This window comes from Sardina pilchardus, chromosome 5 (assembly GCF_963854185.1).
Source record: "Sardina pilchardus chromosome 5, fSarPil1.1, whole genome shotgun sequence".
NCBI lineage: Eukaryota > Metazoa > Chordata > Actinopteri > Clupeiformes > Clupeidae > Sardina > Sardina pilchardus.
Genome location: NC_084998.1, coordinates 32,136,071 through 32,162,947, shown reverse-complemented (window position 1 = coordinate 32,162,947; position 26,877 = coordinate 32,136,071). Strand labels below are relative to the sequence as shown.

Here is a 26,877-nt window from a genome sequence, read left to right as displayed (position 1 = left end):
TTGTTATGATTTATTATTACTACACCAGCAGGTAATGAGTCAGTTCACATCAATAACAACGTCTCATGAAAAACAAGCTATCACAAAGGCCTTCTTTTACACAAAACTAGAGTTCTTCCAAGACTCAGAAATGCACACATAAACACACGCCTTCATACAAACACACACACACACACACACACACACACACACACACACACACCCTTTCTTCTTGTGATGTCAGAAGGGTCAGGGTGATTCTCACTGAGGGTCCGGGGTCTTCTTGGGGGAAGGTGCTGTTGTCACGACAACAGTGGACACAGATTTTGGGGATCCTGCAGCCGTTCGCTGTTGCAGCTGTTGAGCAGGAACGGTCTGTATGCGCACCTGCAAACACACACACACACAGTTAGTTGTCATGCATTCGCCCTGGCATGGGTACCACTCAGTGTTGGTGTGTCTACATAACTTGCCAGTGCAAAAGCAAGTGTGGGTGTGTGTGAGTGTGTGTGTGTATCAGTGCACAAGAGTAAAAGCAAGTGTGAGTGTGTGTGTACCAGTGCAAAAGTAAGTGTGTGTGTGTGTGTGTGTGTGTGTGTGTGTGTGTGTGTACCTGAGTAGCCTGTCCCTGCTGCTGCAGCTGTTGTAGCTGCTGTGCAGTGACGAAGCTGACGGGTTTGTTCCCGGCGATGAGTTTGGTGCCAGCAGGCATGGTGGTCAGGATGATGTTCCTGCCCAGAGTACTCAGACTGGCAGGGGGGGGGGGGGGGGGGGGGGTAGGAGAGAGATGGAGGGAATAGGACGGCCGGGGGTGGAGGGCAAGAGAGAGATGGAGGGAATTGGAGGGTCGAGGAGAATGGGAAGAGATGAGAAGAATGAAGGGGAAGAAAAAGGAGAGAAGATAAGTGGGTACATTACTCTCAGCACACACACACACACACAGAGTGAGTAATACTGAGATGAGAACATGAGGCCTCACTTGGTGCTGATGTTGCCCTTCAGAATGGGAGTGGTCACCACACTCTTGCTCTTCAGTGGTTGGCTGAGAACAGAGAGGGGCACGGTGATGCGAGCAGGAAGCTTCCCCTGGACACGGACAGGAAGAGGAAGTCAGGAAGAGAGAACACACACACAGCAGGCTTTACGATAAACTCACACACAGGCAGGATTACAGCGTTAGATCTTTCAATGCTATTTTAAAATGTCTTTCAATCATTTGAAATGTGTAAATGTAGATAATTGAGTCGCTTATCCCAATAATGTTTTGGAACAATTATCTGTAAATAAATACACACAAGGCAGAACCCAACAGTAGCAATCAACTCCCTCATACACACAAACACTCTCTCTCTCTTGCTCCATCTCACATTCACACTCACACACAGCTTGTTGGCTGACCAACATGTATACCTCTCACACAGACACACGCACAGGAAGATACACACACACACACACACACAAACGCTCTCTCTCTCTCACACACACACACGCACACACTCTGTCTGCCACACACACACACACACTTACTCCTTGAGTGCTGACCACGGTGTACCTCTCTCTCCCTCACATACACATACACATACACACACGCACAGCTTGTTGGCTGACCGAAGTCACACACGCTCTCACATACACACACACACACTGCTGACATACATGTACTTCTCACATACAAACACACACACTGCTGACATACAGTACATGTACCACACACACACACACACGCACACACTTACTCCTTGAGTGCTGACCACTGTGTACCTCTCTCTCCCTCACATACACATACACATACACCTTGTTGGCTGACCGAAGTCACACACGCTCTCACAAACACACACACACACACTGCTGACATACATGTACTTCTCACATACAAACACACACACTGCTGACATACAGTACATGTACCACACACACACACACCTACGTGCACACTTACTCCTTGAGTGCTGACCACTGTGGCACTGATCGGTGCCTGCCGCACAGTAACCGTTCCCGCGGCGCCCAGCGACAGAGGCGTTGCCGTGACGCCAGCAGACGGCGCCCCCGGCCCGATGGTGATGCCCTTAGCCCCTCCCACCACAGAGCTGGTTGCTATGGTGACCGTGGTGGGCTTCCCCGCCACAGAGACGGCCGTGACGGCAGTGCTGCTGGTTGTCGCGGCGACAGCAGAGGACTTATGGGGCGAGATGACGCCCAGGCCGGGCATGATGCGGATGGTGGTGCCCACCTTGCTGCCACCGGTGTCGGCCGAGGACGCCGTAGGACTGACCACCGTGGCCCCCGCGAACGCCCGGCCCTTCTGCTCGCTCGCCATGCTAACGGCCAGCGCGGGCATCAGCCGGATGGCGCCCGTCGATGTGGTGGCGTCAGACGCGCCCTTCACCGTGCCCTTCACTGCCAACTGAAAATGTGTGCAGATAACTGAGTCACTTCTCCCAATCAAAAATGATCCTTAGATCATTTACATTTGTAAATGTGTGCAGACAACTGAGTCACTTTCCCAATAAATAACATATCTTAAAATCATTTACAGTCATGGTTGAAATTGTTGGCACCCATGCTAAAGTTGACCAAAAAGAGGAATATAAAATAATCAGTTTTTTATTTTTAAAGGCCACTTATTTCATGGACTCAGCATACTATGCATCTTGATAAAGTTCCATTGACCTTTGGAACTAAAATAGCCGCACATCATCACACACCCTTCACCATACCTAGAGATTGGCATGGTGTTTTGTTCAGTTTTGTTCAGTTAGCCTATTAGCTGGTTTGATTGGCATTGAGCTCAATGAGCATCGAACAGGCTAATAGGCTAACAGAACAAAACACCATGCCAATCTCTAGGGATGGTGAAGGGTGTGTGATGATGCGGGGCTATTTTAGTGTACAATTTGTAAACTTACGTTAGCACTTGTGTATACACACACACACACACACACACACACACACACACACACACACACACACACACACACACACACACACACACACACACACACACACACACACACACACACACACACACACACACACACACACACACACACACACACACACACGCCCACCTTGGCGTCGGCGCTGTGCGGGGTGACGTGCAGCGTGGCGGAGAGGCCCTTGGCGGCGTTGGCGTTGGCGGCGGAGGTGAGCATGTCGGGCGTGAGCTTGACGGTGGCCATGGGCGACTTGGTCAGCGTGGCCATCATGTCGGGCGTGATGCGCAGCACCGTCTGGCCCTTGGCGTCCGTGGTGATGGAGGAGGGGGGCAGCCGCAGCACGTCTTTGCCCTGGATGCGCAGGTTGGTGGCCGTCAGGGGGATGCCCGCTCCTGGGCCCGCCTTCACGCCCAGCTGACCCGTGATGGACACCTGCCAGGAACAGCACGCACAGCAGCTGCAGTCAAGTGTGAAGGGTGTGTGTGTGTGTGTGTGTGGATGGCTGATGATGAGGGCTGTGTGTGTGTGTGTGTGTGTGTGTATGTGTATGTGTGTGTGTGTGTGTGTGTGTGTGTATGTGTGTGTGTGTGTGTGTGTGTGTGTGTGTGTGTGTGTGTGTGTGTGTGTGTGTGTGTGTGTGTGTGCCTGTTTGAGGATGGCTGATGATGAGGGCTGTGTGTGTGTGTGTGTGTGTGTGTGTGTGTGTGTGTGTGTGTGTGTGTGTGTGTGTGTGTGTGTACCTGTTTGAGGATGGCTGATGATGAGGGCTGTGTGTGTGTGTGTGTGTGTGTGTGTGTACCTGTTTGAGGATGGCTGATGATGAGGGCTGTGTGTGTGTGTGTGTGTGTGTGTGTGTACACGTGTTTTGAGGATGGCTGATGATGAGGGCGGTGTGTGTGTGTGTGTGTGTGTGTGTGTACCTGTTTGAGGATGGCTGATGATGAGGGCTGTGTGTGTGTGTGTGTGTGTGTGTACACCTGTTTGAGGATGGCTGATGATGAGGGCTGTGTGTGTGTGTGTGTGTGTGTGTGTGTGTGTGTGTACCTGTTTGAGGATGGCTGATGATGAGGGCTGTGTGTGTGTGTGTGTGTGTGTGTGTGTGTACCTGTTTGAGGATGGCTGATGATGAGGACTGTGTGTGTGTGTGTGTGTGTACCTGTTTGAGGATGGCTGATGATGAGGGGTGTGTGTGTGTGTGTAACTGTTTGAGGATGGCTGATGATGAGGGCTGTGTGTGTGTGTGTGTGTGTGTGTGGGTGTGTGTACCTGTTTGAGGATGGCTGATGATGAGGGCTGTGTGTGTGTGTGTACCTGTTTGAGGATGGCTGATGATGAGGGCTGTGTGTGTGTGTGTGTGTGTGTGTGTGTGTGTGTGTACCTGTTTGAGGATGGCTGATGATGAGGGCTGTGTGTGTGTGTGTACCTGTTTGAGGATGGCTGATGATGAGGGCTGTGTGTGTGTGTGTAACTGTTTGAGGATGGCTGATGATGAGGGCTGTGTGTGTGTGTGTGTGTGTACCTGTTTGAGGATGGCTGATGATGAGGGCTGTGTGTGTGTGTGTACCTGTTTGAGGATGGCTGATGATGAGGGGTGTGTGTGTGTGTGTGTGTGTGTGTGTGTGTGTGTACCTGTTTGAGGATGGCTGATGATGAGGGCTGTGTGTGTGTGTGTACCTGTTTGAGGATGGCTGATGATGAGGGCTGTGTTTGGGCGGGGGTTCCCGGGCTGCTGCTGAGAGGCTTGGTTGCCGTGACGGCGGTTGCTATGCCGGAGACGGTGAGTGTGGTTTGGCCGCGACTCGTCTGCACCTGAACTGGACTACCGGCAGCAGTCTGGGTCCTCACCGGCAGACTCACCACCGTCTAGAGCACGAGCACACACACACACACACAGCCCTCATCATCAGCCATCCTCAAACAGGTACACACACACACACACACACACCCCTCATCATCAGCCATCCTCAAACAGGTACACACACACACACACACACACAAAAATGTGAATGTATGTAAATCATACATTCACAAAAAAGCACATTCGTCATATAAACACGTAATCACTCTGTGCAGCTGTACTTTACTCCAACACACTGTGTGCAGCTGTACTTTAAGCTGTACTTTACTCCAACACACTGTGTGCAGCTGTACTTTAAGCTGTACTTTACTCCAACACACTGTGTGCAGCTGTACTTTACTCCAACACACTGTGTGCAGCTGTGCTTTACTCCAACACACTGTGTGCAGCTGTACTTTACTCCAACATACTCTGTGCAGCTGTACTGTTCTCCAACACACTGTGTGCAGCTGTACTGTTCTCCAACACACTGTGTGGTGGTGCGTGCGTGGCGCTGGGTACCTGTGTGATGCCTTTGCTGTGTGCCACGCTGACGGGCACCCTGATGTGCTGCGGAGCCGAGTGTACCAGCGTGTGGCCCTGCTGCTGCCCGGTGGAGGCCTGGAGCCCCGGCTGTGCCGTCACCACCCTCACCTGGGGCAGAGAGGCCGCGCACGTGGGGTGGCTCACTACTCGAGCCCCAGGCTGCGTGGAGGCCTGCGAGGCCTGAGCTCCAGCAGGGCCGGCAGAGAGCAGCGTCCCCAGCTGGGGCATGGAGGGGGGAGACACCAGCAGCACACTACAGGGGGGGGGAAGCACATCTTTAGTGCCAAAGGTCATTTTTACTGAGGAGAATATATGGAGCAACATGGAGATCCTGCGTAGCATCTCTAGGTAGATTGGCGTTGTACGCGGTGCGGGTGGAGTGAAGGTGGAGCTGACCTGGGGCTGGTCTTGACGGTGTCGGGGATGCCAGCCTTGGTGGGGGTGGTGGTGGGCAGAGGGGACTTGGGCGTGCTGGAGGGGGTGCTGGGGGGAGGGGGCAGAGCATTGCCATCACCACTGCCAGCCTCAGGCGTCCCCGGGGTCTTAGTGCCCGCCTCCTTACCCACACCCTTCTGCAGAACACAAACACACAGACAGCAGCCAGAAGCTTCAGCAAGAGTGATATTGTACCAGGGACTGATGCAGGGAGTCAAAGAGAAGAGTGAGTGAGTGTGTGTGTGTGTGTGTGTGTGTGTGTGTGTGTGTGTGTGTGTGTGTGTACACTCACAGGTTTAGTGGCTGGTTTGGGTTTCTGCTGTAGAGCTTTCTTGGCTTTAGCTGCTGCTGCTTGGGCCTGGTGAATCCTCTCTGAAAAGAAAACAACAAAGCTGTCAACACACACACCCAAACACATACAGTGGGGAGAAAATGTATTTGATGCCATGCTAAAGTTGCCTAAAAAGAGGAATATAAAATCATCATTTGACAATTGATCTTAATGTCTTAATTCAAAAAAAATAAAACCGCTAAGTACACCAATTTTCTTTGTGATTGAAGAATGTATCGTAAATAAATACATGTTCTTCCTAAATGCTAGGGGGAAGGAAGTATTTGACCCCCTACAGTATGTTACCCTATGGGAATTTAACACATAGGGTTAACATAGGGGCAGGCAGATTTTAATTTTTTAAGGCCAGCTATTCCATGGATCCAGGATATTATGCATCCTGATAAAGTTCCCTTGGCCGTTGGAATTAAAATAGCCACACATCATCACATACCCTTCACCATAGCTAGAGATTGGCATGGTGCTTTTTCCAGTAGGCCTATTAGCCTGTTTGATGCTCATTGAGCTGAATGCAATTGACTCACCAAACTCCTCCTGACTGCGGTCCCTGTGCAGGTAGATCCACAGCTTCCTTCCGATGTCATACTTCACACACGGGTCCTTCTCATAGTGGAGCCGGTCTAGAGCCCCACTCACCACAGTATTCACCTGCACACGCACACGTTACTATAGAATTTAAAACTGAGAACAGAAAACTGAAAATATACTTTAACTAGGCATGTGTGTGTGTGGAGACCTGTGCACTGGTGACATCGGGGGCGAGGAACTGGGAGTCCTTGAGGAGTTCACAGATCTCTGCACGCGTACCCTCCCCATTGGGCAACCTGGCTGCAGCGTCTCGCACTGAGGAGAGAACACACACACACACACACACACACACACACACACACACACACACACACACACTTTGTTCAACTCTTGATACTAGTATCTAGTCTCTCTCATTATCAAATACCTTAGATACCTCATATATCCATATTTATATCCAAGCCAGCATTTAATTCAACACTCTAGTCCACACACCAATACAACCATTTACCATTTAAGTTTTAGTTTCAGTAAAGCCCATAGAGTTGAACTGACCCTACAGTAGAATTGAGCCCATAGAGTTGAACTGACCCTACAGTAGAATTGAGCCCATAGAGTTGAACTGACCCTACAGTAGAATTGAGCCCATAGAGTTGAACTGACCCTACAGTAGAATTGAGCCCATAGAGTTGAACGAAGGTTATGCATATAACCACGGTTCTATGAATTTTGGATGACCACCAGCCTATGGCGGTCAGAAGAAATGAAATAGAACTGACCCTACAGTAGAATTGAGCCCATAGAGTTGAACTGACCCCACAGCAGTGGTCTCCCCACACAGACGCTACTCACCCAGGGAGAGAATGGTGACATATGCGGGCCGGTCCGATCGAAGGAGGGAGTGTTCCCGGGCCTTGTTCAGAGACGTCTCCTTGTCAAAGACGCCTTTAACGGGCCCCACCACCGACTCAAAGCCGTGCATGCGGTAGGTGAAGGCTTTATGGGGCTGATCGTAGCGCTGCTGTTCCTGTAGACACATGCACACACACGGTAGGTGAAGGCTTTATGGGGCTCCTGTAGCACAGTCAGAGGGAGCGTCAGCGCACACACACACACACACACACACACACACACACACACACCACACACACACACAGAGTTCTAGGAGGTAGATAAGACACAGACCACTGTAGGAGACAGACAGACAGACAGACATAAAGACAGCTACAACAGGTAGACAGACAGACAGCTGTGGGAGTTGACACAGACAGACAGACAGACAGCTACAACAGCTAGACAGACAGACAGACAGCTGTGGGGGTTGACAGACAGACAGATACAACAGGTAGATAGACAGACAGCTGTGGGGGTTGACAGACAAGCCCTTTTTCCATAAGATTTTCAAGCGAATTAACTCATATAAGTCGATGTAATTTTGAGCGATACAAGAAGTGCTAAAACGGTTTTCCATTCAAAAGAACAATTCTAGCGAATCAAAATGATGTCATCACAGCCCTGTTAATGCGCATATTTCTACTGCGCTAGATGGTTTTCTATCAACAGTTGTAGCGAATGGAACACTTCTAGCGAATTTATCAAAGGTAGCAAATGGTACACCATTGTGAGGTCATTAATCCAGTTTTCGACCATTTCAAAGGGACACCTCTGCAATCCAGTATCTTGAAGTTTCTTTAAATACCGATCACGGTCCTCAGCCGGCAAAGAGAGTGTGCATGACTGCGCCATTTTTTTTAACGATTAGCAGCTATCAATCACTGCACTACAGCGAGTTCTGTTCTCAGGGGAATCCGTTTGTTTTCCCCAAAAAAGGGGCGGTACCTTTCGAATACGACCAAGTAGCGTTGGACTATGCGTGAGACAGAAGTCAGATTTTAACGCAGACTTTGTGAACATTCTGAGCAGGCGTCACAGTAACTTATATCGCTACAAACCTTTTCCATCACATTTATATTGATTTAACTCTCCTTAATCCACCTCTGGCGAGCAAATTAACTTATCACGACAAAACCGACGTTAGAGTGATAGAAGTCATCTTCCATCACATTAACTTTTTAATGGAAAAAGGGCTACAGTCAGACAGCTACAACAGGTAGATAGACAGATAGCTATGGGGGTTGACATACAGACAGACAGCTACAGCAGGTAGATGGACAGACAGATAGCTGTGGGGGTTGACAGACCTGCTCCTGGAAGATGTGTCTCTCCTCTCCAGTACTGGGTCTCACCACATAGTCCGTCCATCTGATTGAGGAAGGAGGAGGGGTCAGCATAGAGAATATAACTCAATTATTTAACCTGTAATCTGTTTTCCGTTATGGTTATTGTTACTATCATTATTATTATTATTATTATGATTGTGATTATTATATCTTCAACTATGGTTTAATGATGTATGTAACAGCCAATCCACTGACTAACCCAAAAACCACAGTGGGAAACTATGCTAGGACAGTCTCAATCTGTGGTACGCAGACCACCAATCAGAGCCGTATGGTACAATGACTCTCTCTAGTGGGAGACTCAGATTCCTTTTTTTTTATTAAGACAAAAATAATCACTTCGAATTACTTTAGAATATACAATAAAGAAATCCTTAACCACAAAATCATTGAAGTCTAATTTAAATATATTTTTCTTTTTTGAAATAGAATTATATTCATACACTGTATGTTATTTATATACACATGTATTTGTTTATCCAATAGGCTTGCTATTCTAGTTTAACTGTTTGGAGCATTAGCAAATGGCAAGCTAAGTTGTGATGGCAAGCAAAGGATGATAACATTATGCTGCAATCATGACTCCAAACGGGAGGGATTGGAGAGAGAAGTACTGTGAGCAGGTCAGGCGGCTTTAGGTACCATGGACAGCAGCCTGCTGCGACTCATTCTGCCGCCCCTCCATTAGGGAGTCGGCGGAGAGGGCTCATATCTCACATGACTCTAGATACCCACACAGACGCCCTGTTTTAAACGGCCAGAGTGTTACTAGAGGAGGAAGTGCGCTAACCTCTACTACAGGTGGAGCAAATCTTACAACTGGAGCTAGAGCGCTAACTGCTAACAGCGGCAGGGTGTTAACTGCTAACACAGGTGGAGTGCTAACTGCTAACACCGGCAGGGTGCTAACTGCTTCTCCAGAAGGAGCAGGAGGTGGCGCTAGTTCTCCTGTAGGTGGCGCTAGTTGTCTTACACTCTGGGGGCTGGAGGGGTTCCGTCCGCAGCCTCGTCTCCCTCCTGCGGTGAGAAAAATAAACAACATAAATGACCTGATACATGCCGTAAATGAAGTGGGAAAAAAACTCAAAGATGATCACTCAGTCTTAGATAAGTATTCAGTTTGTTTAAAACGTTAAAACACAAGACATTATTGACTACAGATGAGGAGTCGACTCTAATAATTTGTTATTGCGTTTATGTTGATGGTATTTGGCACGCCTTTGCTATTGACACGGCCAATGGCTCCATGGGAAATTAACAAGTGATGGACACAGGCTCTACCTTGCTGGTTATGTGGTCCTTGGACTCCAACCAGAGCTGACACAGTGCACTCAAATCCTTCTCCCCATCCTGCACGGGGGCTACACACACACACACACACACACACACACACACACACACACACACACACACACACACACACACACACACACACACACACACACACACACACACACACACACACACACACACACACACACACACACACACACACACACACACACACACACACACACACACACACACACACACACACACACACACACACACACACACACACACACACACACACACACATTATTGTTCTGGACTCTTACTACAGTATACATCAATATCTACTGAGTCAGCAATAGACAGAGGAGATGGGAGCAGCTGGAGGTAAACATGACTCAGCGTTTTCTTACCCAGCCACTTCCACTGCTGCAAGTGCTCATGGAACTCCACAAACGGGGAGAAGCCACTGGGTAAGCCAATCACACCAGCTGTGGAGTGAGGGACAACAGCAAATCACCCAATCAACTATCAATGCATGAATCAATCAATTTAAATATACAAATTACTGTAGTACAGAATGACAATAAAAATCACCGTCTGTCTGTTAGTACTATAGCTATGACAACAACTGTAAGTGATTCAGTGAACTCAACAAACAGAGAGTGCGTGTGTGTGTGTTTGTGGGGGGGGGGTGTTCATTCAAACTCACGCTTGCTCTCTCCCGCCAGGAAGTGCAGTGCCGGCTGTACCAACTCAGACCAGCAGGGGGCGAGAGAGAACCAGGGGTTGAGTGTACTGGCTGCAGACGTCTGCCATTGCTGAATACGCTCCTCCAGCTGGAACACACACACACACACACACACACACACACACACACACACACACACACACACACACACACACACACACACACACACACACACACACACACACACACACACACACACACACACACACACACACACACACAGATGGGAGAAATACGGATTTCAATGTTGGACTTCCTGCTTTCAATGATGTAAAAATCATCATTTTACATCATTGAAAGCAGGAAGTCCTACTCATGGGTTTCATTGAAATTCGTATTTCTCCCATCTCAAGGCAAACTGAGGGAATGATGCACGACCATTCAAAAACATGACTGGTTTTCTAAAGATACAAAGCTTAATGCTAAACGGTGAAGTGTCCCTTTAACTAGAAAAGCCACGTGGCCATACTATGCCATTACAACACTAAGCGAAAAACATAAACGGCACTGGAATCCCGACGGTGTTCCGGATCACTCCCAAAATGTAATCGTTTCTTCCTTGGGTCATTTCTGACCTTCCCCATCCATTACTTTTTGAGTTATCTTGCTAACAGACAAACAGACAGACAAACAGAGACAAACAGACAGACAAACAGAGACAAACAGACAGACAAACAGATAAACAAACCCCGGTGAAAACATAACCTCCTTGGCGGAGGTAATAATACTTGTAGCAAACTAAGCGGTGATACTGACCAGGGCAGAGGTGGCCAGGCTCTCCTGTCTGAGGAGGCTCTCCAGCAGGTGGAAGAAGCTCACGGCGATCTCCTCCACTGCAGCTGGACTGCTCTGAGACTCCTCCATGGGCCTGAGACAGGAGCACACAACACAGAGCACATCAGAGGAGCAGAGGAGAGGAGAGAGGAGGAGAGAGAAGAGGGGAGAGGAGGAGAGAAGAGGAGAGAAGAGGGGAGGAGAGAGGAGGAAGGGAGAGGAGGAGAGGAGGAGACAACACACAGAGCACATCATCAGAGGAGGAGAGGAGGAGAGAGGAGAGGAGAGAAGGGGAGAGAACAGGGGAGGGGAGGAGAGGAGAGAAAGGGGAGGAGAGGGCAAAAGTAAGGAGAGGAAATGAAGGGAGAGGAGAGGATAGGACATAGATGAGTCGGAGACAGAGCCAGGGGGCAGTGCTGCTGGCCAGACAGAAGGAAGGGGAGGGCTCTCACTCCTCCTTGACGCTGGGCAGGGGAGCGGTGGGCTGGTCGCTGAGGGTGGCGCTGGCATTGGCACTGCCACTGGTGGGCATGAGCAGCTCTGACGGGTCCTCGGCCTCCATCTTGATGCTGGGACGCATCTTCCTCCTCTTCCTCTCCTCCCGCGCACGCTTCTTAGGCAGCGCCAGCTCCAACAGCGCTGATGAGAAGGGTAGCACACGCACACGCAAACGCACACACACACAGTCAGAATCACACACAAACAAGAGAAGTGCTTAAAACACTTACTTACTTTTGGATATTTGAGTTGAATCGAATGTTTGTCCACAGGCCAAATATATTTAGCTAATCAACTAGCTTAGCTACTTAACTTACAAACTAATATATTTAGTTTACTCTACTATTATAGGAGTAGAAAATATGTGAATTCAATTCTAAAATGAGACATTTTCTTAAAAAAAATAAAAAATAAAAAAGGACCAAAACAATTGAGCAGATTACCAATATAGCTGGTGATTAATTCAATAGTTTAGAGCTAACGGCTTGAATCATTGTTGCAGCCGTAGCGGAGCTGTACTGCTGTACTGAACACACACACACACTCACCCATGGCGGATCCTTTCCTGCCGATGTTGACGCGAGACATGATGTCCCCGAGGTGCAGCTCTCGCGTCACAAGGTCAGGGTGGTCCTGCAACAGCAACACACACACACACACACACACACACACACACACACACACACACACACACACACACACACACACACACACACACACACACACACACACACACACACACACACACACACACACACACACACACACACACAAATAATGAATCCTGCAACAGCACCACAGCATGGACAAGAGCTTACACACTGGCCACGCAGAAACAGCATTCTCTCATGCGCACACACACACACGCACTTGAATAATGTTCATAATCTCTTTACTGAGTTCAGTAGGTAGCACATCATATCATGAGAGGGCAATGTGGTCAAGGGTGCTCAGGAGAGAGTGTTTGAGTGTGTGTGTGTGTGTGTGTGTGTGTGTGTGTGTGTGTGTGTGTGAGAGAGAGAGACAGAAAGACAGAGAGGGAGAGAGGGAGGGAGAGAAAGAGAAAGAGAGAAAGACAGAGCGAGAGAGAGAGGGTGGGGGGTGAGTGTGTGTGTGTGTGTGTGTGTGTGTGTGTGTGTGTGTGTGTGTGTGTGTGTACTAACTGGTTGGTGTTTCCTCTTCTCTCTGTGTCTCCTTAGCAGAACTCTCAGATCCTTCTCCCCCAACTCCACCTTATCTGCAGAATAAACAACACAAACACATCAACAACAACACAAACATAACAACACACACAAACAACAACAAAAACACACATCAACAACACAAACATATCAACAACAGACACAAACAACAACAAAAACACACATCAACAACACAAACACAGCAACAACACAAACACACATCAACAACACACACACACACATCAACAACATAAATAACAACAACAAAACAAACACACATCAACAACACAAACACAACAACAACACAAACACACAACAGCACAAACACACATCAACAACACACACAAACAACAACAAAAACACAAACACATTAACTACTAGGGGTGGCACGGTTCACAAAATCTACGGTTGGTTTGTATCACAGTTTAGGGTCACGGTTTTCGGTTCGGTACGGTTCTTGCTGTTATTTCTTCTTTTAATCTTTAACAGTCCAGAAACATATTTCAGCAAACCGGTATACAGCTTAATCATCCACAATTAGGCTAGAGTATTTAAAGAATAGTTATCATGTAATAATGCACAAACTGAATTTGGCTTCACATAAAGCACATTATTGTCTAAGGAAACAGTTGAGATGTTGATACAGCAAGAGGGAAGACATTGATGATTTCAACAATCTTTTTATTTATTTGGCAGGGATGGTGCACCAGCACAAAATGTAGGTCCACCCATATTTTTCATTGCATCGCCTTTTTATCGCTCTCCTTTTATATGATGTGAATGATTTTTTAACAAGATGTAAAGCTTGTCTTTATTTGAAACATACACACATTATGTAATTATTTATACATTCTATAAACTGACATTTCTGATATTCATAACAGCAAACTTTATGCAGATTATAGCCTACAATTCATATTTCAACTCCACCTCTTGAATTCAGCTGTCTGGTTGAAGCCTCAAAATATTGTAAACAAAGTAGCAGGCTAAGCTTATCATACTCTACTGGTTGGACTGTTCAGTTTCCCCACATGTGTTTAAATTTCAAGGTAGGCTGATACTTTTTCTCCTTGGGACAGGCCCTTTAAAGTCTTGGAGTTGAAAACATGGGTATTGAGATGGTCAGTCAACTTGAATGCAAGAGTTTTAATCAATTGTCTGCAGCATAGCCTACTATTGATGCTAACCGGATTTCACAGTATTTTAGCAGTAATTTAGCTAGTCGTCTTCTGTGCGTCATTGCGTTCACGATCGTGAATGTCTTATTTGGATTAAATGTGCATGTCGAGGGCGGGTGTCCATTGAGCGCGCACGGGAGCGGGCCAAGGAGCATGAGTTTACTTCTACTGTTTGGTAAAGTTGGACGCATAGTCTACAAAAGTTGCGGAACAACTTACAATAAATAAATAAATAAATAAAAAAGAACAACGAAACGTAATATGTGGCGACCGGTGCTGAATCGGTGGTGCACCGCCACAAATTAGTCTATGTGTGGTAAACACTGTCTTAACTCCTCTGCCATCATAGGTAACCTCAAATCCAAAATGTTCCCACACACCAGACCTATAAGAGGCTGGCGCATTCTGCAACTACTTTGTCTCTCGCACTTGCCATTTCTAAAGACTGACACGCAGCACTCAAAACTCCATACTCCTACTCTCGCGCGAAAGGGAAACACATTCACATACTGTATGTGACCATTCAAAGCGAAATCAGTTGCTTTGCGCACAACGTTATTTTGAGAAAATCAACAATAACAAACTTCCGGGTTAAAATGTTGAATTTCACTTTTTCGCATAATTCGACTGTATAGAGTTTCATATCGTGAACGCATTTCATGGAAAAACATACGTTTTGACTGTTAAACCCGGCGAAGATTCAACACATTTGCTGTCATTTCTGTTGTGCACGCGCCGCTTAAAAAGGTGATTTCTCCTCTTCTGGCATATCATGACAGGAGAACCATGTCAACTTTGGATACCCAGGGGGCAAAACCCCCTTTGTTAGGGAAATCAGACATGGGCTGCTGTAAAAGGTTGTCATACAAAAATAAAATCTAGGGTGTCCCAGGATCACAACCTGGGTGGACAACCCGGTCAATAAGCTGCTGTTTGTGTGTTATCACCCTCTTTATGCCCCATTATAAGTCTATGGACGAATATATTATGGGGTGAATAGGGTAAAAATTTTAACAAATAGATATTCCCACAAAAATGTCTCAGATGATTATTTACATTAAGGCAATACTTTTTTGTATTGCAAGTTTTCTGAAATACTTTATACATTTATGTAGATGAACCATTATCAAATGAAATATGCACGGATTTGCATACATATAGCCTTGGGCTTGGGGGGCTTAAAGTGCACCTCTATCAACCAAACAAACTTTTGGTGAAAGGTCTGACTATGCTGAATATAAAAATGAATGTTAACATGGGACAATTTTGGGTTACACTAACATAAAGCTACATGGGTGTACATTGAGAATCCATGCATTACAATACAATGCAAATACTATAGAGAGATTCATTGTCAAATGTTGTGGAAGAAGGTGAGACTTGTCTCAGCACATATTAAATCATATCTACAGGGTTTAAGATCCTAGAAAATATATAGGTTAGGCTCAGCCTAGGCTGTTTCTTACTGTATTTACCCATAAGGTACAGGCCAAACTTTTCTATTGCGTACATTTAAGTGTATGATGCCTCATTTACATATTTGTGCATGATATTTAAAAAACTTGCAATACAAAAAAGTATTGCCTTAATGTAAATAATCATCTGAGAAATTTTTGTGGGGATATCTATTTGTTAAAATTTTTACCCTATTCACCCCATAATATATTCGTCCATAGACTTATAATGGGGCATAAAAAGGGCGATAACACACAAACAGCAGCTTATTGACCGGGTTGGCCACCCAGGTTGTGATCCTGGGACACCCTAGATTTTATTTTTGCATGACAACCGTTTACAGCAGCCCATGTCTGTAAAACACCCTTTGCCCCCTGGGTAGGATGCGGTTATCTTCGCGATAGTTTGTGTAATAATACCCTGGATATACATATCGTTGGAAAGCTTAGTTTATGGCCGTTTACGTGAGCACAATAACTTAATTTAGTAAATTTTACCGAAACGACTGGTTCCGCTTTACAGGGTCACATATGGGAATTAATTGCGCATGGCATAACTAGCCGGAACCGTAGAACCGTACGACGAACACACACTCCGAACCGTGACATGCCATCCACACGGTTCGGAGCATTTTTCAAAGACCGTGCCACCCCTATTAACTACACAACCTTATCTGCAGAGTAAACAACACAAACACATCAACAACAACACAAACACATCAACAACACAAACACAGGGGAACAAACAGGAGAAGTTGAGGAGACGAGAGGTTGAGGAGAGGAGGAGAGAGGAGAGGAGGAGAGAGGAGAGGAAAGGAGAGGAGAGGAGAAGAGAGGAGAGCATCTCTCACCTCTGGTCTTCATGTCCTGCGTGGAGAGGCTGGGCAGGACCTTCAGGGGGACTGAGAGTGTTGGAGAGGAGGGGGACGGGGGGCTCCGTAGCCAGGGGCCCACTTCTGCCAACACACACACACACACACACACACACACACACACACACACACACACACGTCACACACCTTTTCTGCCAATACACTCGCCTCATGACAAAGCTAGGATGTATTTCTGCCACTGCTTTTTACCACTGACAGATGTAGAGAACGATGATGAGCCCTTACTCCACCCAACTCACCCCCACATACTTCACCTTCTCCACCCAAATCACTCTCCAGCATGCTGCACTTTCTCCACCCAAATCACTCCCCAGCATACTGCACCTTCTTCATCTAACTCACCCTCCAGCATACTGCACCTTCTCCACCCAACTCAACCACTCAACTCAACCCCCAGCATACTGCACCTTCTCCTCCCTGAGCTCTGTTTTTCATCCCTCTCTCACTCACCGTCATCGTCGGACGAGGGGTTGCTGTCCCCGGCGCCACACTCGGTCCGCACGTCCCTCAGGATGCGCTCCACGCGCCTCCTCACCCTCCGCTCACGCGCCTCCGCCGGGTCTGGGCCACCACTGCGCCGGCGCAGGGCCAACTCAGGACCGCCACGAGCAGCCAGCTCCAGCAGCTCCTGCAGGAGAAGAGAGCAGGAGGAGAGGGGAGAGGAGAGGGGAGGGGGATGAGGAGTGGAGAGGTGAAGAGAGGAGAGATGGAAGAGGAGAGGGGAGAGTAATGGAAAGGACGGAGAGGAATAGAGAGGAGGAGAGGGATGAGGAGAGGAATAGGAAAAGGGAAAGAGTGTACAGAGGAGTTAAGTGGTGACTGATGCAGAAGCAACTGCAACTAGCTATTATGTTACACACACACATGCACGTGCACAAACACACACACACTTTACCTTCCTGGAGACGAGGATCTGGTTGAGGAGCTTGTGGTAGTACTGCTGAAGAGAGTAGAGCTGCCTCCTGCGCTGGGACTTGGCACACAGCTGCCGATACTTCACCACCTCTGGGTTAAAGTAGCCGTCTGGGGGTAGAGATTACACAGATTACACACACACAACACTCCGGATTAAAGTAGCCACTGGAGTGTGTGTGTGTGTGTGTGTGTGTGTGTGTGTGTGTGTACCTCTGAAGAGCTTCTGTGCGAGGTGCAGGGGGTTGCCGAAGCAGAAGTTCTGGTTGTTGAAGAGCGAGGTGACGGTGCGCTCCTGCTCGGCTGTGTTGTCGTGGTCGTCAGGGAAACGGGGCAGGAACTGGGAGAGGTGTTCCCGCTGGGCGTCCGTCAGGACCTCCGACCACGTGCCCTCACTCAGCACCGAGAAGAAGATCTCCGGCTGCACACACACACACATTTGTATACGCACGCGCACACACACACACACACACACATACACACACACATGCGCGCGCACACACATATGCATGTGCGCACACACACACACACACACACGCACACACAAACACACATACACACACACACAATCAGCACACATTTTTCGCTTTTGCACACTAATGACAAATAACTTTTCTTGTTGTAATCCACAGCACTCAGCACACAGGTCTATGTGGTCTAAATCGTCCCAGAGCATTTGGCCCCATACATAGATTTCTCGAAGACATGCGCACGCACACAAGGGGCAGAAAGCACCATGAACAGCATTAAGCAGCTGCTCTCCATGAAAAGATTAAAATGAATTTTAGTGCCGAAAACAGCACTATTCGAAACGATGGTTAGATAATGTTCAGGAATGTAAAGTGATGCATATATTTGCCAGAAACCACCAAAATCGCCAAAAAGACGATGTTATATAAATAATGAAAACCCATGACCCATATCCCCCCCCCCCCCCCCCCGCCCATGACCCATACCCAGACCCATTCCACGGTCCTCTACACACTCACATCCTCCAGCAGGTCCTCTGGCAGTTGCACACGGCTGTTACCCAGCATGCACTCTTCCATGATGCCGCCGTTTGTCTCGGCGGCGCCCGACTCCAGCGGGTCCGTCAGCATGTGGTCCAGGGCCTCCATCTATGGCGTTCCTGTGGAACACACACAGAACCCACACGTGAGCACCGGAGAGAGTGAGAGAGAGAGAGACGCAGAACACACACGTAAGCACTAAAGAGACACACATTCTTACGGAACCGGAGCATAGTGAGCATAGTGAGCATAGCTGCACTAGATGAGACAAACATCCTATAGAAAGCCTACATTCATCCTATTATTGCTCTTGTTTACTGCTGTTAATTCTATATCTATTATGTCCATCCCACACCGATGTACCCACCCCTCCTTTTTTGTTTTTGTTTTTCTATCATTGCTATGGAGAGTGGCTGTCACTAGTTAGTAATAATTAGCAGCCGCTGTGGTGCATCGGATTAAAATGCCGGAGATGATGTACACTCAATAGTTGTATTTATTGTAGGTAGGAATGGAGTTGTTGGCACTATTATTATACATATGAAGGTGTGTGGTTCTGGAAAGAAGACAAATACAGGAATACTTACTATACACATTAATTGTAACATCCACATCATAATGCCTAAGGCTAATAGCAATACACATGAGCCTATAGCAACAATCTGATATAAGCTAGCAGCAAATATCCTCCTAAAGTGTGCAGCCTAGTGCACCACATTCTGTGACAAAGTAGCATAATAATTACAGTCCAAGCATGCTGCACAAGAGCATTCCGAGGGAAAAGGCACTATACAAAACGTTTTACTAGCAAACTAGCAATGTATATAGTAACCGCGGACATATAATAAATAATTAAATCACTCGCATTCACATTCATACCGCGACCGTATAACAAACACTTGTCTTCTAATAACACATTTACCACACAACATAACACTAGCGATCTCGGCACAAATATTACAATATACATAACAAACAGATGCAAACATGTTGCAGTACTTACAGGTCTTCGAACGCACACAATGTATCAATACAAAAACGATGTCCAATCCTACACAATACACTCTGTAATGCTATCACTCTAAACAAACTATTCGCGCCACTAAGCACCCTCAGCGCATGCATCCCTAGACTCACACTCTGATTGGTCGAACAAGTGGAGTCAGAAGGGGTGCACGCACTGCGAGCATGACCCAGCGGTGACAGCCAGCTGCGCACGTGGACAGCGTTGTGGCTGAAACAGCAGTCCTTCGCAACAGCCGCCCCCAAATTTGGTCAGCCGAATTTGCTTTAATCCGAAGGACTGGTGGGCTCAGGGTCCACATCCGGGATGGCAGGAAGTGTGATGAGACGGGCCACTGGCCTGAGGTAGTGTCTCCCGTTGACCTGTACTTCTGCTGTCCTAATGCGTCCATCGACTCCAGGGTGCACTTTGGTGACTTGGCCCACAGGCCACTGAGCACGTGGCAGGAGCGGGTCTACCACCATCACGATGGCTTCAGGTTGTAGTGCTGGAGTTTCCTTCTGCCACTTTGTGCGGGTTTGGAGGGCTGGAAGGTAATTCCTAATAAAATGTTTCCAGAACTGATCTGCAAGAATCTGAGAGTGCCTCCAGCGTCTTCGGCTCAGAAGTTCTGACTCAACATAAACGGCTTGAGGTAGTGCAGGGTCCAGCCGCCCCATCAACAACAGGTTTGGGGTTACTGGATCTGGGTCAGCAACATCACTAGAAACATATCCTAACGGCTTCGAATTCAGCATTCCCTCCACTTCGATCAACACAGTCCGCAACACCTCCTCTTGTACTGCGTGGGGTTGTACAGTGGCATACAGGGCAGTCTTCACTGACCGGATTTCCCTTTCCCAAATGCCACCGAAGTGGGGTGCGCTAGGAGTGTTGAACCTGAAGCTGATCTGATGCAAAGCCAACTCCTTCTTTAGGTCAGGCTGCAATGCCTGGAATGCTTCACGGAGTTCTCGCTCCCCACCCTTAAAATTAGTGCCCTGGTCTGACAGCACTTCGGCAGGTTTCCCTCTCCGAGCAATAAACCTGCGAAGAGCCATCAGAAATGAGTCGGTGTCCAAGCTGGTTAAGACATCTATGTGAACTGCACGCGTCGTCAGACACTTGAACAGTATCCCCCATCTCTTTTCTGAGCGCCGTCCAATTTTGACAGTGAACGGTCCAAAACAATCCACTCCAGTGGAAAAGAAGGGGGGCTTGAACAAGCGCAGCCGTGCTTGTGGTAGGTCGGCCATTTGGGGCACTATCGGTTGGGCTCTCCACCTCTTGCAGTCTGGGCAGGTGTGTTGATGGCGTTTAACAGCTTCTCGTCCATGTAAAACCCAAAATCTCCTCCGGATCTCTGCAAAGAGGCGCTCAGAACCTGGGTGTCGCAGGTCCTTGTCAGCATCATGGATAATGAGCTTTGTGATCTTGTGCGCTGGATCTAAGACCACAGGATGGACAGCATCAGCTTCTAGTAGCTGAACGCGGCGGAGTCGTCCCCCAACTCTTATTAACTTTGTGACCGAATCGAATTCAGGGGCAAGTGTAATCAGCCGACTGTTGGATGCCACTGATTTTCCAGCAGCTAGATGGGCGTAGTCTTCAGGGAAGCTATCCTGTTGGGATTGCCGTAGGACATCCATCTCTACTTCCCGGTAGTCCTCAGCAGTCGGACCACTCTGATCGGAGGCCGCCCCATCGCGGGAGAGAACAACAGCATGCACCATGTCCCTGAATGATTGGAACTGGTCCGGATCGGGGTGTGGGGGTTCTGCAGTTGTGGTGACATAACTGCAGAACGCGGGCTTCCGCAGTTCTGCATCTTCCTCCCCTACGCCTGCAGAGGGATTGGCGGGCCAGAACTTTGCTGGTCGTGATAAGAATACTGGTCCATTCTTCCACCGGCTGTCCTCAGCTATCTCCAGCAAGGTCTTACCCCTCGTGATGTCGTCCGCGGGGTTACTGCCAGTATCCACGTAACGCCATTCACTGGCACCCGTCAGTTCCTGTATCTCTGACACCCTTGTGCCAACGAACACCTTGAACCGGCAGGACTCTGATTGGATCCAGGTAAGCACGGTTGTGGAGTCTGTCCAAAGCACAACATCCTGTAGAGGGAGGGTGAGCTCCTTTGGCAGCAGAGCAGCCAGTTGGGCTCCTGTCAGCGCTGCACACAGCTCCAGTCTGGGCATAGATTGTTGCTTTTTTGGTGCCACTCTGGATCGTGCAGTGAGGAATGACACCTCAACCAGTCCATGCTGGTCTTCTGTGCGCAGATAAGCGACAGAGCCATAGGCTCGCTCAGACGCGTCACAGAAAATATGTATTGTCCTAGCGCACACCACACTATCCATGTGAGTACTCACATAGCAACGGGGGATGGATATTTTCTGCAGGTGTTCCAACTCTTTTTCCCACTCTTTCCACATCTGTAATGCATCTTCAGGCAGTGCTGGATCATCCCATTCTCTGGGTTTGTTCCACAGGCCCTGCACAAGGACTTTGGCCCTCGTGGTGAATGGAATGATGAAACCCAATGGGTCATAGAGACTTGCCAGAACCCTGTAGATATTCCTCATGGTGGGCATGAGGTGACACTCCAGACGGCATTTATACCCAAGGGTATCTGAGTGGCAAAACCACCTAAGGCCCAAGGCCAACTCCTGCGGGTCCGTTTCTGACGCATTTAGCCACAACTCATTGCTCTCTGATCTCAACTCCTTTGGCAGGTGGCTAATTGTCCCAGGACAGTTGCTGGCCCATTGACGTAGCTCGAAGCCCCCCTCAGACAGGAGAGACTGCAGCTTATTCACCAGCAGCTTAGCTTCATGTAGGGAAGGTACACTTCGGAGGCAATTGTCCACATAGAAGCATCTGTCTACTGCTACCCGAACGTCTTCCCCAGGCTGGCTATGATCGGAAACATGTTTCTGCAATGCGAACGTCGCACAACATGGGCTGCAAGTGGTTCCGAAAGGAAGAACTTGCCACTCGAAGACATGAGGGTTTTCATCCTTCTGTAGGTCTCTCCACAGAAAGCGGAGAACAGTCCTATCCTCAGGCAGAAGCCTTACCTGGTGGAACATTCCCTTAATATCGCTACTGATAGCGATAGAATGCTCCCTGAAACGCAACAGTACCCCCAGCAGGCTTGACGTTAGGGTGGGCCCAGGCAGAAGTAGGTCATTCAGATTGGAACCCTTGTATGTGAAGGAGCAATTGAAAACAATGCGGTTCTTCCCATTGTGGCTGACCATATGATGAGGGATATACCAACACTCACCACCATTCTTCAGCTCTTCCCCTTTAACCCTCACAACATATCCTGCCTTTTCCAGTTTCTGAATTTCCTCGCAGTAAGCAGCTGCCCGTTCAGGATCTTTGGCCAGCCGCTTCTCAGTGCCTCGGAGATAGGAAAGAACAGCTTCCTTAGGTGCTTGAAGTCTTGGCATGTTCTTAACCCGCAGCAACGGGGTGGCATAGCGCTGAATCCCTTCTACTCCAATCCGCACCGTTCTCTTCTCCAGCAGGTCAATGGCTTCTTTGTCTTGCTTGGAGCGGGTCACCAGTTTCTCGCTTCTGTAGGGCAGGACATCCATCTGCCAGAGCCTCTCGACGTGCTGGAACAACTTGGTTGAGGGGGATTGAGTAGACACGTGCAAACACTGGCTTTGACGGAGCTGCTGCTTTACAAACCTCGTTGGCCCTTGAAGAGTCCAGCCAAGTCTGGTCTTTACTGCAGCTGGTCCACCAGGGGGCCCCAGGCGCACCGGCTCGATTGGGGTGATAAGATGGGTGTAATCTGAACCAATCAGAATAACAGGATGGACCTGACTGAATGCTTGCAGTGGCAGTCCCTTCAGATGTTTGTATTTCCTCTGCAGCATCTTCACCGGGTAGGTATGTTCTGCTAGGCCTAGCTGATCTGCAGTAAATGCTCCTATGATCCTGTAAGTCCTCTGTGGTTGATGGACAGGAGAGATAGAGAATGTAACAGAGGCCCCATGTATCACTTTCATATCTTGGCGCACTGTTCTCAGGGAGAGGTCTTCAGGTTCTCCTTCCAGCTTCAGAGCCTGTGCTGCCTTTGCTAGCAGAATTGTGCGCTCTGAGCCATCGTCCAGTATGGCATATGCCTCCATGCAGTGTTTACCATTACGCAAGATCACCTTGATCACTTTAAGCATCACTGGACTGCAGCCTGACCGCCGATCTAGATAGAACACATCATTCGTCTTCCCTACAGGACAGGAGCTGTTCTCAGTTACTGGTCTGTAGTTCACATCATGGAGTGCGTCCAGATGCTTCCCTTTACATTTCTTGCATGTAGTCTTGAGACGGCACTGGGCAGCCTGGTGGGCTCGACCACAGCGCCAGCACTTCTTGTTGGTCTTCACCCACGACGCCTTCTGCTCTGTCGTCAGCTGACTGAAGTTCGCACATTCGCTCAAATAGTGCTGAGTATTTGAACAGTACGAACAGTAAACCCTTTTGTCCCCTGGCGTGGTACTTCCTGACGAAGGTGCTTCATGCGCAGCTTTGCTGTCAGGCTGATCGGCTCCGTGTAGGATACTGGTGGGCCGCTTCGACTTACGATCCCGAATCTTCTCTTTCTTCAGGTCTCCACCTGCTTTCTCACTCCCACCGGGGATATCGAACACAGTCTCCTGCATCTTAAGCTCGTACTCTAACCATTCAGCAAAGTGCAGCAGAGTGGGGATGCGGATGCGCTGAGGATACAGATATCGTTTAAACTCGGCTCTCATATCTTGTGGGAGCTTCTGCAGCAGTCGTGTCACATGTGAGCCACATTGCAGCTCGACCTGGCCACTCTCTCCAAGCTGGTCAAGCATCCCCACCAACGCTCGTGTTCGCAGCGCGAATTTCTTGAAGCCAGGGGTGTCATTGGTGTGGATGTCGGGGGCTTCCATCAATTCTGTGATGCGTCTCAGTGCCAGCTGGTGTGGTTGGCCATAGTGTTCAGTGAGGGATGCCATTGTGTCTGTGTACGGCTGCCTGGAATTGGTATAAGAGTCCGAAATCAAAAGGGCTTCCTCAAACTTAAGGTGATCCACCAGTATCTGGTATTTAAAGCGCTCAGTTGCATCAGCAGGTAACAAATTCTCCAGTGCTATCTTTAACCGGGTGAATTCTCTGGGGTCTCCCTTTGTAAAGTGGGGAATGCTGGGCTTTGGTCCACGATACACCCGCTCTTGCTGGGGGTGGGAAGTCTTTAGGTCTGGTTGGTGACCTACTGAAGCTCTGTCTGACACAGGGATACTGAACTCTGAATCACATTCAAAGCCTGCGTCTGGCTCACAGTAATCTGGTGTGGGCACTGGAGGGCGCGGAGGCATACTCCCTATTCTCCTCAGGTGCTCTGTGAGCTCCGCCACCAAGGGGACGTAATTAACTGCAGAGGGTGCTGTTATTGGGTGGTTGTGGGCCGCTGGCTCTGCTGGAGGTGGCGGCAGTGGCCAGTCATCCTTCTCTTCTTTGATTGCATTATGGTGGGTACCAGTGGGCTGCAGGTATTGTGGTGGAGGTGGAGGTGGAAGGCTACCGTCTAGGGCTGGCCTAAAGGAAGCAGACCGGGTTAACACTGCAGGGGCAGTGGGAGAAGGCAGGGGGATCGATGCTGGACCATTGACGCTTATCTGTCTCTGCATTTGTATGACTGTGTAGTGCAGTCTCTGGTTGTCCTCCTGGAGCTGCTTAATAGCCTTCAAAATCACAGAAGTGTCCTGTGTTGTTGGTGGGCATTGGGGGCCAGGAGTGCTCTGATACTGTGGTCTGAGAGGCACAGGCTGACTCAGGTTTCTAGGTGTAGCACTGGCATCTACAGACAACTGGGTTGCATGTGCAGAGAGGGCAAAGGGGACCGGCTCAGCTGCCATCTCGGCTCCCTCCGGATAAGACCCCATACCATTGCCTGTATAATCGGCAAACCAAGCTGGTGGTCTTCTCTCACGTCTAGGCCTGGCATCGGCAAGATGGTCGGATTGGTTGTACATCCTGGTTGATCCACAGCAACTACTCTTCCCGGGTTTCGGCACCAATTTGCTATGGAGAGTGGCTGTCACTAGTTAGTAATAATTAGCAGCCGCTGTGGTGCATCGGATTAAAATGCCGGAGATGATGTACACTCAATAGTTGTATTTATTGTAGGTAGGAATGGAGTTGTTGGCACTATTATTATACATATGAAGGTGTGTGGTTCTGGAAAGAAGACAAATACAGGAATACTTACTATACACATTAATTGTAACATCCACATCATAATGCCTAAGGCTAATAGCAATACACATGAGCCTATAGCAACAATCTGATATAAGCTAGCAGCAAATATCCTCCTAAAGTGTGCAGCCTAGTGCACCACATTCTGTGACAAAGTAGCATAATAATTACAGTCCAAGCATGCTGCACAAGAGCATTCCGAGGGAAAAGGCACTATACAAAACGTTTTACTAGCAAACTAGCAATGTATATAGTAACCGCGGACATATAATAAATAATTAAATCACTCGCATTCACATTCATACCGCGACCGTATAACAAACACTTGTCTTCTAATAACACATTTACCACACAACATAACACTAGCGATCTCGGCACAAATATTACAATATACATAACAAACAGATGCAAACATGTTGCAGTACTTACAGGTCTTCGAACGCACACAATGTATCAATACAAAAACGATGTCCAATCCTACACAATACACTCTGTAATGCTATCACTCTAAACAAACTATTCGCGCCACTAAGCACCCTCAGCGCATGCATCCCTAGACTCACACTCTGATTGGTCGAACAAGTGGAGTCAGAAGGGGTGCACGCACTGCGAGCATGACCCAGCGGTGACAGCCAGCTGCGCACGTGGACAGCGTTGTGGCTGAAACAGCAGTCCTTCGCAACAATCATGGTCTTACTGCATGTTCTTGTATGTTATATTGCATGTAACAATAGTTTTGGCAACACTGTTACCATACAGTCATGCAAATAAAGCAACTTGGGAAGTTTGGGAGAGAGCGAGCGAGAGAGAGAGATGCAGAACCCACACATTTGGAACAAAGTCAAGGCTACTATA

At 48.3% G+C, this 26,877-nt stretch overlaps 1 protein-coding gene across 2 annotated transcripts in view; it reads right to left on the bottom strand.

Annotated features, from left to right (window-relative positions):
- nfrkb (nuclear factor related to kappaB binding protein) overlaps nucleotides 1-26,877 on the bottom strand; it is a 27,688-nt gene continuing 811 nt past the window's right edge. Inside the window, exons 2-27 of one of the 2 annotated variants that reach the window (XM_062537266.1) lie at nucleotides 18,756-18,895; nucleotides 17,980-18,187; nucleotides 17,750-17,877; nucleotides 17,305-17,482; nucleotides 16,813-16,917; nucleotides 13,312-13,385; nucleotides 12,697-12,781; nucleotides 12,103-12,289; nucleotides 11,633-11,744; nucleotides 10,838-10,964; nucleotides 10,539-10,616; nucleotides 10,135-10,214; nucleotides 9,827-9,870; nucleotides 8,815-8,875; nucleotides 7,466-7,640; nucleotides 6,822-6,928; nucleotides 6,610-6,733; nucleotides 6,026-6,105; nucleotides 5,695-5,870; nucleotides 5,275-5,551; nucleotides 4,590-4,778; nucleotides 3,048-3,347; nucleotides 1,919-2,383; nucleotides 959-1,065; nucleotides 593-728; nucleotides 1-366 (exon numbers count right to left, since the gene is read on the bottom strand). In XM_062537266.1, the coding sequence (XP_062393250.1) occupies nucleotides 241-366; nucleotides 593-728; nucleotides 959-1,065; nucleotides 1,919-2,383; nucleotides 3,048-3,347; nucleotides 4,590-4,778; nucleotides 5,275-5,551; nucleotides 5,695-5,870; nucleotides 6,026-6,105; nucleotides 6,610-6,733; nucleotides 6,822-6,928; nucleotides 7,466-7,640; nucleotides 8,815-8,875; nucleotides 9,827-9,870; nucleotides 10,135-10,214; nucleotides 10,539-10,616; nucleotides 10,838-10,964; nucleotides 11,633-11,744; nucleotides 12,103-12,289; nucleotides 12,697-12,781; nucleotides 13,312-13,385; nucleotides 16,813-16,917; nucleotides 17,305-17,482; nucleotides 17,750-17,877; nucleotides 17,980-18,187; nucleotides 18,756-18,884 (3,858 nt within the window). In that variant the 5' untranslated portion in view covers nucleotides 18,885-18,895 and the 3' untranslated portion in view covers nucleotides 1-240. The remainder of the gene's footprint in view (nucleotides 367-592; nucleotides 729-958; nucleotides 1,066-1,918; nucleotides 2,384-3,047; nucleotides 3,348-4,589; nucleotides 4,779-5,274; nucleotides 5,552-5,694; nucleotides 5,871-6,025; nucleotides 6,106-6,609; nucleotides 6,734-6,821; nucleotides 6,929-7,465; nucleotides 7,641-8,814; nucleotides 8,876-9,826; nucleotides 9,871-10,134; nucleotides 10,215-10,538; nucleotides 10,617-10,837; nucleotides 10,965-11,632; nucleotides 11,745-12,102; nucleotides 12,290-12,696; nucleotides 12,782-13,311; nucleotides 13,386-16,812; nucleotides 16,918-17,304; nucleotides 17,483-17,749; nucleotides 17,878-17,979; nucleotides 18,188-18,755; nucleotides 18,896-26,877) is intronic. The other variant, XM_062537267.1, reaches the window with a different exon arrangement.